Genomic DNA, 13,022 nt, shown 5'->3' on the forward strand with positions numbered 1-13,022 from the left:
CCCACGCCGCCTCAGATAGCCCCTCAACCTTCAACTCCTCGCGGAATATCGCCTGGCTTGTCGCCCACACTGTGACTTGATTACTGCTCTCACTCTCAACGTACTCTTTGGCTGTTACTGGGATACCGCTCAGGATGGCATGGATGCCGGAAATGTGTTGGATTAAGCCCTTTTTGTCGAATGGGCCGGGTGGATTCATTGACGCTGGCGCGAACTGATAGACGAAGTTCTCTGCCAGGATGGCTTCCAGCGTTTCTGTGGAAAGCGTGCTGAAGTTGGCGATGAATTTTTTGGCCGTTTCGAGACGCTTGGATGGGGATGCCATGGCTGCGCCTGCTGTTGGTCGTGATGCTGTTGATCTGGGGTAGAGGAGAGAGTGAGGTGAGGTCCCGTACGTAACTATGTATTGGCTTGGTAAATGTTTAATAAGAAGAAGAAGAAGAAGACTATTATCTCAAATATATTCTCCCGAATGACCTTTTATACGATGTCCCAGAGGCGGGGTAATCTGATACATGCCATAGTTTGCACAGGATTTCATGGCTGGGATCTTCATTCTTGTCCCTTCTCTGACAAGGGTTCTTAGATCAGCTCGCAGGGGTGGAAACTAATCGATTCAAGGGTTTCGGAGATATATCACTCTACTCTGCGGGTTCACCAAGGCGTAAGCAACCTGAGATTCGGATGTCGTCAACATCCGGATTATTAATACTCGGAAATATTCCAGTAGACTGCAGCAAGAGAGGCTAGGTCGACCTTTTATGTGGTAAGGTGAGATAATTCTTGGGTTGTTTCTCTTGACAGCCGAAGTCATTCATATTGGAAAGTGGAAGTTCTAAATCTGATTACGATTTATGGGAATATACATAAAAAGATCAACTTGCTGTCAGGTCAACTGCCCCGGCTTAGTAATCCTTCCACCATATAACTTGCCACGTAGCTAGCAATCCTTCAATCAAGCAAGCTTTACACCTTCCACAGGTTATGAGGCCCGTTTTGCGCACTACGCTGCCAATTCGGGGATTCCTTGCCGATTTAATCCCTATTTAATATTGCTTCATTCGATACGCCCCTTTCGGCGTTAAAATCGTCTTATTCTATCCAAATCGGCGCGTTCTGAAGATCTTGTTTTGATTCTACGCCGCTGCTCGCTTAGAAAACAAGCTTGCAGGGTGGAACGCACCACGTTGGAAATTAAACCTCCGATTGGCGAATAGAACGCCACGAAAGCTTATATTGGCAAGGATCTGATCCAAGGTGCCTTTATTTGAAAATCAATACGGAGTATGGCGGATCGATCTAGATCTCGCCCTCATACCCGCTCGCATTCTCGCGTCCTGCCCTCTGGCTCAGTAGTGGCGGATGATGATATTCCCCCACGCCCAAGCTCTGCTCACGATCGCCCGCCAGGAGCATTTGAGAGCTCTATTAATGAGCCCGATCCTCCTGAAACGCCGTTCCGATTCGAAGCTGGATTGAATACAGCTCCTGACACAGTCAGGCCTGCGGCCCGACCTACCCAACCTACCCAATCTACCCGAACCACCCGACAGCTCAGTGAGGCTGGTTCTCATCATGATGAGGCGGCTCGACGTTCTGAGGCCTTGCTTTCCGACGAGGTCTTGTCGGACGTGCAATTGCAACGCCTCATGATGACCTTTGAGATGGAGAAGGAGAGGCGTAAGATCATGGAGGAAAAACGGAAGGCTCTGGAAATCGAGTTAAAACTAGAAGAAATGCGTGCTCGCAGAGCCGCGAATAACCCTCAGAATGCTGATAATAATACACCGACTACTCCTACAGCCCGAACGCACACATGGGACCCGGATCTTGGTGAAAGATTGGAGTATAACCTCTATGATCCGGACAGCCGTGTCGGCAAGGCAATCGCCCAATTTAAAGAAGATGTAAAATCAATGACCAAGCCGAACGCTCTGACCGGCACGTCAAATTTCCTCACATGGAACGCGTCAATGAAGACCAAGCTGGTTGACGCGCAGTGCTGGGGTATAATAGAAAAGCAGCAGGTTCAGAACCCCCTGCAGGACCCCGAATGGGCTCCCTTTTGGGACGCCCGAAACCGTTGGACCTACGCGTTCATTTCGAACTCTTTGGGTGCGAACGTCAGGCCACGTTTCATAAAAAATGATGAGAATAGGATTGCTTACACCCTCTGGCGGGCAATTGAGGAGGAATACTCTATCCCCAAGACCCAGCTCCGCCGAGAGGCAGTCCTAGAATTCACATCGCTTGGTGGCACTCAGGTCACTAACGTGCACAGTTTCTTTGATAAGTTCCGTGCCGCGATCATGAAGTTGGAAATGATGGATGCTCACCCGCCTGACGCGTGGGTATTTGACATATTCTATTCCGCCCTTCCGAACGTTTGGAGGGGTTATGTACAGAAGAAGATTGAGGAGGCCCAAGAGTCCAAATCGACCCCGGTTGTATTGGACGTTCACCTTCTCATGGAGGAGATCCGATCTCAATTGGACCCTCCAAAAGATAAAAAGCCCGCACAATCGGTGAATACAGCTGCCAACGCTGCCCAATCGGGGGCCACAGCAGCTGCCGATTCCGCGAACAATAATAGCGCGAATACATCTAACTCGGCCCGTGGAGGTCGTTCCGGACGCGGTCGTGGCGGCTCCCGCGGCAGTGGCCGTGGTGGAGCTGGCAATCCGCCGACCTGCTCCGAGTGCAATAGATCCCACTTCGGCACTGTCTGTTGGTTTACGAATCCCGACCAGGCGCCCGATGATTGGAAGGCCAATAATGCTACTAAGTTAAAGGAGTTCAAAGAGAAGGAGAAGGCGAAGAAGGATAAGGACAATAGTGGGGGCAAGACCCAGTTAGTGATTACGGACGGGTCAGAGTCCTTTCAGATGGCGAACCTTGCAAAGGTTATAAATGTGCCGGCCTGCTTTGTGGAACCCCACAAGGATCCCCTAACCATATGGGATAGCGGCGCTGGCTGCCATATCGCGAGCGATAGATCACGATTTTCAATGCTTTTTACGATCGACGGTCCTACGGTCCAGGTGGCCAACAAGGCCGTTCTGAAGGTCCAAGGCGTCGGCATGGCGTCCATCCCAGTCGGCGAGAGGTTGATTGAATTCAATCACGTATACTACGTGCCAGGACTGTCAGCTAACCTCATCTCCGCTGGGCTTATGGAACGGCAGGGCTATATTCGCCGTGATATGCACGTTGACGCTGGAAATTATTTTGAGTTCCTGTCCCCTACTGGCAATGACGTGTTCTATGCCAACCTTTCCCGCAATAATATTTACATCCTATCCGACAGTCCTCCGACGTTTGACGGCGTTATGAATGACCAAGAATATGGGGCGGTCGCGTACGTGGCTGTTCCGAAACCAAAGACAATTTCAACGGATTATGATCCGAACGCAGGGTCCCTAGGGCCGTTCAACCGTGAGGAGGTTGAGCAATTGATTAACCCCAAGGATCCGGATACGGATTCCTTCGTCATATCCCCACCTAACCGACTCCCTGCCGTGGTCCCGAAGCAACTGCCGTTTGATGAATGGCACCGTAGATTGGGCCATATCGGCGAAAATAATATATTGAAGATGGCCAGGGACCCTCGCTTCGGAATTGCCATTATCGGCCCGAAGAAGTTGTCATTCTGCGCCACGTGCGTCAAAGCCAAGCAGAGGCGCGCTACGTATAAGAATTCCGCACCACGCCGTGCCACTCGCAAAGCTCTTAAGATTTGGGTGGATATTTTCGGCGGAGGTGAGACCCTAGGAACCGAAAATGACATATCCTCCTACGCCGGCAAGAAACTTGCCATGGTCATTACAGACGACGCAACGCGAATGAGATGGATTTTCCTACTGGAACGCAAGGATGAGACGTTGAAATATTTACGAATCTTCAACCAATTCATCAAGAACCTGCTGGGCCGTGGCATCGCGATTATACACTCCGATCGCGGCGAATTGAATTCGAACGCGGCTACGGCATATATGCTTAGCGAGGGGATTAAGTGGGAACCCACTCCCCCCCATACTCCACAACAAGATGGGGTATCCGAACGTTCGATCGGGTTAATTATTGAAAAAGCCCGATCGCTATTAATAGACTCTTCCGCTCCCGAAAAGATGTGGGGTGAGGCGGTTATTGCGGCCACGGAGCTGCTCAATCTTATGCCGACCTCCACGATTCTATATGGCGGTCCCGAAAATATGAAACCAATTACGCCGTACGAGGCCTGGCTTGGAGCCCTACCCTCTGCACGTGGCATTCGCCGCTGGGGTTGTAAGGCGTTCCTAAAAATAATCCCAAAGCCCACGAATAAGATGGCCTCCCGATCACTAGAATTAACCTTTGTCGGCTACGATGGGTTCACTAATTATAGATTGGTTGATCCCTCCAATGGGCGTCTATACATATCCAAAGACGTCATTTTCCAAGAGGATCTCCACCTTGCAGACCCGTCAATTCCAACCGCAAAAGACCCGAAGGCCCTACCCACTGCGGCCCGCCAAGCGGCTGCGGCAATTCCTTCGGCGACCCCTGACCCATCGATTAATGATCTTTTCATCGATGAGGATATCCAACCCGAACGTCCGTTATTTCTAGTACCCACGAATAATTGGTGGATCGATTATGAAATTTCGGCGAGAATACCTACCTTTTTGGTGCAAAATACCCCGATTTCCCCGGATCCTTCAATAGAAATAGAGGATACCCCGACACCGTCAGGGAATATTACTGCAGTGGGGGAATCTTCAGTGGAGAATGGCCCTGAGACCGAAGACCTCCCTTCCGATCCTGAAATTGCAGGCCTACCGATTCCAAAGAACCTCACGCGTGCCAAAGCTTCCGCCGAATGGAAGTATTATTACAAGGCCTGTGTTAAAGAGGTTAATCGCCTAAAGCAGATTGGGGCCTGGCGACTGATTGAAAGATCCCCTAATATGGCAGTCCTTCGCGGCCAATGGGTGTTCGACAAGAAGTTCAATAATTTGGGTAAAGTCGTCCGCTATAAGGCCCGCTGGGTGGTCTGCGGCAATTATCAACAAAAGGGTGTCAACTATTCGAAGACCTTTGCACCCGTCGTTTCCGCCTCCACGTCCCGAGCTCTCATGGCAATCTCGGCATCTTGAGGGTGGCACGTTCTGCAAATCGATATGGTAACTGCGTTCTTGAACGCCCAACTGCCGGCCGACGAACGGATATATATGAGCCAGCCTACGGGCTTCCGTGAAGGTCGTGGCGATCTTGTTTGCGAATTAATGCAGGGACTCTACGGTCTTAAGCAAGCAGCGCTTTTATGGTATGAGGAACTGCGAAGAATGCTATTGCAGTCAGGCTTCCGTGTCAGTCCTTACGATGCTGGACTGTTCATTCATGACGCGAGAAAGGTCTATATGACTGTATACGTGGATGACGTACGCCTATACGGCCCGAAGATCGAAGATCTCAACTGGGCCAAGGCCGCAATCGCCGCTAATTACGAAATCAAGGATGTGGGCGATTCGAACCGATATTTGGGCATGAAGATTGAGCGGGATTCGACCTCCCTTACGTTGTCCCAACCCCTATTTATTACGAATCTTCTGGAGGAATTCGCTATGGATGACTGCCACCCTACGTCTACTCCCATAGAGGAGAACGTTGATTTCATGAATGACAATGAGGAACCGGTCGCTTATACGGCGGAATTTACCCTACGCTCCTATCAGTCAGGCATTGGATCCCTGCAATACCTTGCGACCAATACACGTCCTGACGTTAGCTTTGCAGCAGGCTTTCTAGGCCGATTCAGCGCCCGCCCTACCTCGAAGAATTGGGCCGCTTTCAAACGTACGCTCCGCTACTTGCAGGGCACGATTAATGCGGCTATTTTAACCTACTACAAAGACGCCGATATCGAACCCGTGGCGTACGCCGATGCCGATTGGGCCGGTAGGGATCCGGGATCCCGCTCAACTACCGGCTACATCATATATATGGCGGGGGGCCCCGTCGCCTGGCGAAGCTGCCGGCAGACAGGGGTCTCCAAATCATCAACCGAGGCCGAATATATCGCATCCTCCGAAGCCGCATATGAGCTCGTCTGCCTACGGGAGCTCCTAGAAGATGCCGGTTTCGTGCCGTCCCGCCTCAATAATCTGGATGCCGACGATCACCCCAACCCACCTCCGGCGAATGGCCTTGCTTATACGATTCATGCCGATAACAAGTCTGCCATCGAGCTATCCTCTTCCGAAGCGATTCCGCGCCGATCGAAGCATATAGAGGTCCGATTCCATATCCTTCGGGATCTCGTCCGCAAGAATGAGATATCGGTCCGGTACGTCCCATCCGCCGAGAACGCGGCAGACGGGTTAACCAAGCCGCTCGGAATGTTGAAATATACGCGTTGGAAGGAGATTATTAAGATGAAGGGATAGGGGGGTAAAAATTGATGGATTTGATGGCTGGGTTTTTTTTTTTTAACTACTTCGTTTTTCCAGTTGTCTTTGTACCTGTACTTGATTTGAAGGCAAATTTTGTATGTAGCATTGTGTATAGTTACTATGGTGAGTGGGGGTGTCAGGTCAACTGCCCTGGCTTAGTAATCCTTCCACCATATAACTTGCCACGGAGCTAGCAATCCTTCAATCAAGCAAGCTTTACACCTTCCACACTTGCCAGATAGCCAGCCAATAAGCTCAATAAATCTCACAACAATAACCCTGATCACTTACTCCCCATGGTATATATATAAATAGGAGAAAAAAGAAAGAAAGAAAAGAAAGTAAACGTGAAAGGCTAGTCCCGTACTCCTTCCCGTACAAATTTTTCAATACCTGTAGATTAATGGAATTTAATAAAATACCTTCTCCTGCCATATGGGAGGCTGACTCTTCACCTCATCCCACTTTACCTTATTTCTCTCGTCCAGATGAGCCTCCTCATCCGTCATCGGCGTCACACGGCTCGTTAACTCCACTTCGCGACGGCTAATCCCTCCCGCATCGCGCGGTACCCACAGCAGCGGCGTCGGACTCCACACTGAGGGCGGGTAATATGCATTGTCCGCCACTTCGTCTGAGTACTCGATTGGCGTGCCCTGCCGGATCCGCTTACGTAGCGTGGAGTAATCGATGTAAATATGTGGCTGTACGATGGAGTGAATGAAGTAGGAGAATTTGCGCAGAATCGTTTGCAGAGCACTGGGTTTTTGATGTGGGAAGGCCGGAATTTCGGTCGACGTGCCTGCTCGCGTGATTTCAGCTAGTGTTATCGTTGTCTGGGTTGCGCGCTTGAGTTTGGAGGAGATGGAGATTGGGCTGGGAATTTCGTTGCTGCCGCTTGCTGGGCTGATGGGTGATTTCTCGCTTGTTGCATCGTCTTGGCAGCTGCTTGCGCTGTCGTCCTGCTCACCCATGTCTTTGTTGCTGTCGTCATCATCACCATCGCCCAGCCTTTCAGCTTGTTCGAGCGTACGGGGAAGTGCGGACAGGAGTGGGCGCAGTGCGTCGTTCAAGGATATATGCGCTAGAATCATCAATATGATGAAGAGGACCATCATGATCACCGGTCCTATGGCACCCTTAATGGCGAATAAGCCAATCATACAGACGGAGGAGAGGTATACGCCTGTTAATACTTGTTGAAGTGCACGCGGGTAGATTAGGCCCTTGGTGTCAACATCAGAGTCGTAGACGAAAAGCAAATTGTATCGGTAGGCTTGGTAGACTAGGTACAAGCCGAATGAGGAGAACCCGAGAATAAGAGGGGCGATGCAAGAGTAGGTAATTGCTATAATTGGTTAGATATAGTATAGACGCCCGGGTTCAGTGATAATAACGAGGCTGATCGGTAAAAAACTTGAATGCACTTACCTATCACGACCATATTTGTGAAAACTGGGAAAACCGTAGCCCAACGCAATCCGTTCATTGATGTCCATCGTTCATACAATTTGCGCGGAGTGGTGTCAAAAAATGCAACGAATATTTTGAAAATCAAAAATCCCACCACTTGCACCACAGCACCAGCACTCAAGACTAGACCCTGAAGAAGGAAATAGGAAATATAGAAATTTGAAGCTTTTGGAAGATTCTTTGCGAGTAAATCTTTCACCGACATGGGATCCTTGATAATTTGGCTTGTTGCGGCTGAGGCTGCGGAGGTTAGCGTCGTTACAAGGAATACCTGCACGACCTGGAAGCAAAAGTGGGCGTTCTGCGTAAACAATTCGACGTGGACGGTGGTTGGAAGTCCTGATTGTCGTGCCAGAACTGCAGGCAAATAAGCGTTAGCCTTCATCCTCTATCGGGTTGGAGGTTGAACAATCAACTTACATCTGAGCAAAACGGGTACCAGTGACATCAGCAAAGCAAGTCCTACAGCGGGAAGCAACCCACTGATAACGCCCTGAATTACTTGGGGGAGTTTATTGATAAAGCTAAGGAATGGGAGGAGATTGCTTAGATATGCCACATTCGATATCATTCCGACAAAGGCGGAAGGAATCGACCAGAATATTATCAGGGCAGTAATAGCCGCTTGGACCAGGAATTTCCGCACAATTCTGGACCACCAGCTATATTGCAAGGCAGGCCAGATAATTTGTTGAGGCGTAATTCCGATATAACGGGGTGTCATTTGGAATGGCTGGTGGTGGGACAGCATTTGATATGCAGTCTGCGCAGCTGCTTGCGAATCGAATTCGATAAAGATAGCAGGAATTGGCTTTGCACCCCCATCTCGATGTTTCTTCTGTAGTTTCTCGACTTCCGGAAGCACTTTCTCAAGCTCGGACCGCAACCATTCAATGGAATCAACCTTTTTGCCTGTGAAATAGCGAAGGCGATGTGTGGGTCGTTTCACTTTCTTGGCCCAAGGGACGGAATCAAAATCGCAGCCTGTGGTTTCGGGGCGGGCTCCGTCATCAGCTGCACATTCTTCATCATTCTTCTGCCTTTTCATCGCTTTAGATCTTGCCAGGTTTGCAGACTTGATTAGATCTGTCTCTAGGCGCTCAAGCCGCAACGCCAAGTTGTCCCTGCTCTGCACTAGCTCATCCAGCTTTTTGCAGTCTCTGGTAATCCAGATCCGCCGGATAGACTTTCCAAAAACCTTCGTCATCTTAGACTCAGTGAGAAGGGCCTTAGGGACCGCCATGAATAAGACAGTCCTCGACGAAATACGGCTGGCATATAGAGGCGAGAGAAAGTATGCTTGTCGAAGTGTAGCATAGAACATGCCTTCTCGGGTTACCATGTAAAATATGAAAGCTGCGATAACTTGCTTAGCCTCATAGGTCAAAAATTTTCTTTTTGGGACAAGGAGGCTCACTAAAGAACATCCAGGCGACGAGGACATGAGCATAATATCGATTGGGATCTGTCACATTGCTGAAACTCAGTGCATCAAGCTGAGTATTCCCGGCACCCCCCGTGGCATGGATAGGGAATAAAATCGGCCAAACCACAAGACATCCCACAAAACATGTTACCGACATAAGCCGGAGGAATCGTAGGAAGAAGTATCCATCCAAAGAAGAATGCTGAAGCACATAGGTGTCGGACAGGTTAAAGAAGGCACCGATCCAATTAATCCAACCCGAAGGTAGTTCCGGGCTCCGTTCACTGATGGTAGGTTATGAGGCTGACCTTTGAATAGGAAATTGTAGTAGCTTGAAAGAGGTAAAGATACTTACTGTTCATGTATATTTCCCAGATAAGATCTGGGAGCGTAGAACCGCTGTTGACTTCGTCGGCAGATAATAAAAGCTAGAGTCCAAAGGGTAAAGAGAATAAACGCAGGAACAAAAGTTGTCAGCAGGGCCGTCGCAGAAGTAGAGACATCCACGCCGAGTGAGTTAAGTGTTGAGTCGACAGTTGACTGGTTGTCCCCGCGAGAGGACCCGATGTTTGGATCATTGTTTGGATTCTGAAGGCAGTTATCAGCTTCTACAAAATGTCCGGCACCATTAATCGTCGTCTCTCTAAACGGAAAATAAAACTGACCAGAAAGTCTGCCATTGTGTCCGCGCCTTGTGAGGAAGCCTCAGGAAGTCCAAGAATGGCCTCACCACTTGATGGGAGGAATGATTATACCGTGAAAATATAACCACATTCCCACTATAACAATGGGCTGAATTAAGCCCTTAATCTAAAACAATAAGTGGCTTTTGCGATATTGGGATCAAGGAGGGAGCTCTTGGACAATATGTACAGATTTTCCTTTGAGAAAACATTCAGGGTCTGTCTGGCAGGCCATTGAAAAACCAGCACTTTGGCCTCGAAAGACGCAGGCACTTTCGGCCCTCCCCCTCTGCATGGATAATCCAGTGGGGCGCCCGAGGGGACGAATAAGAATATGAGCAGTCATATTTTTGATAATTTTGAGCTTTTGCTTTTGCTTTCATCCACAAAGCTTAATTGCCTGGAGGCCCAAGCCTGTGTTGCGGGATTCGCAAACTTCCAATGACTCCTGACAGTAACGACGAGAAATAATTCCATCCGCAAATCAGCATCGAACCACGGCTGCAGCTGGGAAATCATTTGCCTGTGGGCGGCGTGGGCTTGATGGTGGAGACAAGATGGGATCGATTGCAGTTGATTGGGAGGTTGGTCCACCATGGTTATCGCCGATCCTGTACTATTGGACATCTGGAGCTCCCCCCGAGATAGTCAGCGCACATCCAATGCCAAACGGAGGAATCGACGAACCCTCGGCTGAATTCAGGACGGAGAATTTTCACTGCTATCACTCAATGCACTGACTTTAGATCAGGTTGGCATCTTGAGGTTAATCAAAACGGGTACCTCTGCGCTATCAAGGCGCCAGAAGGGATTTCCCGAAATATCTTTCAACCTTCTCACCACCGTGACGCAACAGAGAGTTAATTATGACTTCTCATGTGCGACTACCAACTTGTAGTTACACGTTTTGAGTTTTATCCTTCTATGCAGGAGGTATTTGCAACATTCGCAAAACACCTGTGCTGTTGCAGGCAAAAGGTGCCCAACAGAATTTTAAGGAAGTAAACAAAGTAGCCGCGGGAAAATGGATGACGTCCCGTAGCTAACGTTATCTTCAATCCAATAATAAGAGGTTCCCCAGTTCGTGACTGGCAGGAAGCCAGCTGTCATATGGCCTTCGTTGTGTCCGCTTGCCAGGACAAAAGGCAAAATAATAGTTGGCTTGAGGTTTTTACGAAAAAAATAGTGTCGTTTTAGCACCGCACATATAGTTATGCCTCAGCTGCCGACATGCTAATACAACCACTTAGACGTCCCACAAAACAAAAATAGATGTTTTTAACTAGTTTACTAACTACAGATTAGTGTTAAGTGAGTTAACTTACCCGTAAAGATAGTGAGTTTTGATACCTCAGGTTCTTTGGCCATAAACTGATCCTCAGGTTCTTTGATTTGTTTTACTTCTGAAAAGCCAGATACACTCTTTTATGCGGTAGAACCACATCATAACCGCTGTGGACGATGACTCAATATAATTCTCTATTCCTCTGTCTCAGCTGTTCCTCACTTATTCATCTATGCTGATAGATAACCTACAGCACGAAATACAATTCAAGGGCTTTGTGATATTGAAGGACAACATGGATAGGACGGTACAGTTGACAGCCAGGCAGACGACAGAAAAGAAAGAACCAGAAGCCACAGAAATGAAATTCCGGCAGAACGATTTCCAATGAAAGAAGAGCACAAACGAGACTCTGTATTGGGTGATATAATTGGCGATCGCCGATTTCATTTGATGCCTGATAGACCCCTTCTCCCGAATTAATCAATGATTTTTGCTCCAGTCTTGTAACAGACCGTCCAGTCCAGGTGGTCTGGGACCAGCTTGTGGCACATCGGGCATTCGGAGCCAGGCTTTTTGTTATAAGTCGTAGCCGGCGGCACGTCTGAGCAATGCGTGTTACGCTCTCCCTTCTCGAATTTATCACAAAGTATGAGCTGGTTGACGAAATGTTTGCAGCCGTACACCGTGAAGGTATTTTGGCACATCTTTACGATTATCCTGTCCACCAGTATTGTTAATTTTCATGTATAAAATCCCAAATCACAGCTACGCACTACTATCACTAAGTAGTCCTGTGACTCCTGTCTAACGAAAATGGATCTAGGAATCTTACCTAGAATATCTATGTCGAGATATGTGAAGGTATCCAACGTATTAAAATAGAGATTGATGGCTGAAGAGGCGTGATAGAAAAGGTTCTGAATGAAAGCGTCCCGGCGAAGTGAAACGAATATTCGAAATATTCTTGATGCCTGATCAAACGAGATATAGAAGACGGGAGTCCAGTATGCGTCGCAACAATTTGGATGGATGTATAGCTTGATGTGTTTATATTCGAAGCTGACCGACGCTATTTATTGAAGCAACTTGTTGACTCGGTTTCTACCCATGAGTGCTCTTCGACAAATTATGAAACAATGCCACAGTGACCACTAAGACCTGTGCCGCTTGAAATGAGGGGGAAGCTTCCGAATAAGAGAAAAGAAAAATGCCTCCAGGAGGCGGTTTCCGCAGACGCTGTTATCAGGCCCGGCTCTATACATACTACTCTTGGGAGTTGGGTATCATATAGAAAAAAACAAAGAGTTGTAGCAAGGCCATTGTGAGATAAAGCAGGAGGAATAAAGAGAAGCATTGTCTGTTTCAAACCCTTTTCTTTCTACCATCACTGAAGCGAATAACATAGATAAATACAGAGCGCATGGTTTTGGGGGGGACTCATTCCACTAATGTGAGATCCCGGGCTGCTGGCTATACTGCTAATGTGTTTCATGACCAAGCGATTTCCAGTCTATAAGAGCATGCTACACGCCCTATGAACGCAGCAAAATTCCAGAGAAGGAAATCGGCTACGTAAGGCTGATCCCTGTATAAGCGGCGTTGGGGGGGGGGCGGTTGTGGATAGAAACATCCTTCAACATCTTTGTTTAAAATATGATTTGATTCCACTTCATGCGGAATAGAAATATAACGAGAAACTCCAAACTATTGCGTTGGCTGGA

The 13,022-nt window shown here is 48.4% G+C and overlaps 4 protein-coding genes across 4 annotated transcripts; 2 read left to right on the top strand and 2 right to left on the bottom strand.

Moving 5' to 3' along the window:
• Positions 1 to 23: 23 nt before the first annotated feature.
• On the bottom strand, positions 24 to 325 carry HCAG_03281 (predicted protein; the record flags this gene model as incomplete). Its single annotated transcript, XM_001541134.1, has 2 exons — positions 24 to 69; positions 105 to 325. 2 exons carry the CDS (start codon positions 323 to 325, stop codon positions 24 to 26), a joined length of 267 nt encoding a protein of 88 aa, XP_001541184.1.
• A 1,327-nt stretch (positions 326 to 1,652) lies between these two features.
• HCAG_03282 (hypothetical protein) lies at positions 1,653 to 6,425 on the top strand (the record flags this gene model as incomplete). Its single annotated transcript, XM_001541135.1, has 3 exons — positions 1,653 to 5,101; positions 5,271 to 5,305; positions 5,341 to 6,425. The coding sequence occupies 3 exons, from the start codon at positions 1,653 to 1,655 to the stop codon at positions 6,423 to 6,425; spliced, it is 4,569 nt and encodes a 1,522-aa protein (XP_001541185.1).
• A 416-nt stretch (positions 6,426 to 6,841) lies between these two features.
• HCAG_03283 (conserved hypothetical protein) lies at positions 6,842 to 9,348 on the bottom strand (the record flags this gene model as incomplete). The annotated part of the gene is made up of 3 exons (XM_001541136.1): positions 6,842 to 7,779; positions 7,863 to 8,261; positions 8,325 to 9,348. The coding sequence occupies 3 exons, from the start codon at positions 9,346 to 9,348 to the stop codon at positions 6,842 to 6,844; spliced, it is 2,361 nt and encodes a 786-aa protein (XP_001541186.1).
• A 597-nt stretch (positions 9,349 to 9,945) lies between these two features.
• Positions 9,946 to 10,911, top strand: HCAG_03284 (conserved hypothetical protein; the record flags this gene model as incomplete). Its single annotated transcript, XM_001541137.1, has 3 exons — positions 9,946 to 10,086; positions 10,502 to 10,597; positions 10,765 to 10,911. 3 exons carry the CDS (start codon positions 9,946 to 9,948, stop codon positions 10,909 to 10,911), a joined length of 384 nt encoding a protein of 127 aa, XP_001541187.1.
• Between the last annotated feature and the right edge of the window lie 2,111 nt (positions 10,912 to 13,022).

The sequence above is a fragment of the Histoplasma capsulatum genome, genomic scaffold (assembly GCF_000149585.1).
Source record: "Histoplasma capsulatum NAm1 scaffold_3 genomic scaffold, whole genome shotgun sequence".
Classification (NCBI taxonomy): domain Eukaryota; kingdom Fungi; phylum Ascomycota; class Eurotiomycetes; order Onygenales; family Ajellomycetaceae; genus Histoplasma; species Histoplasma mississippiense.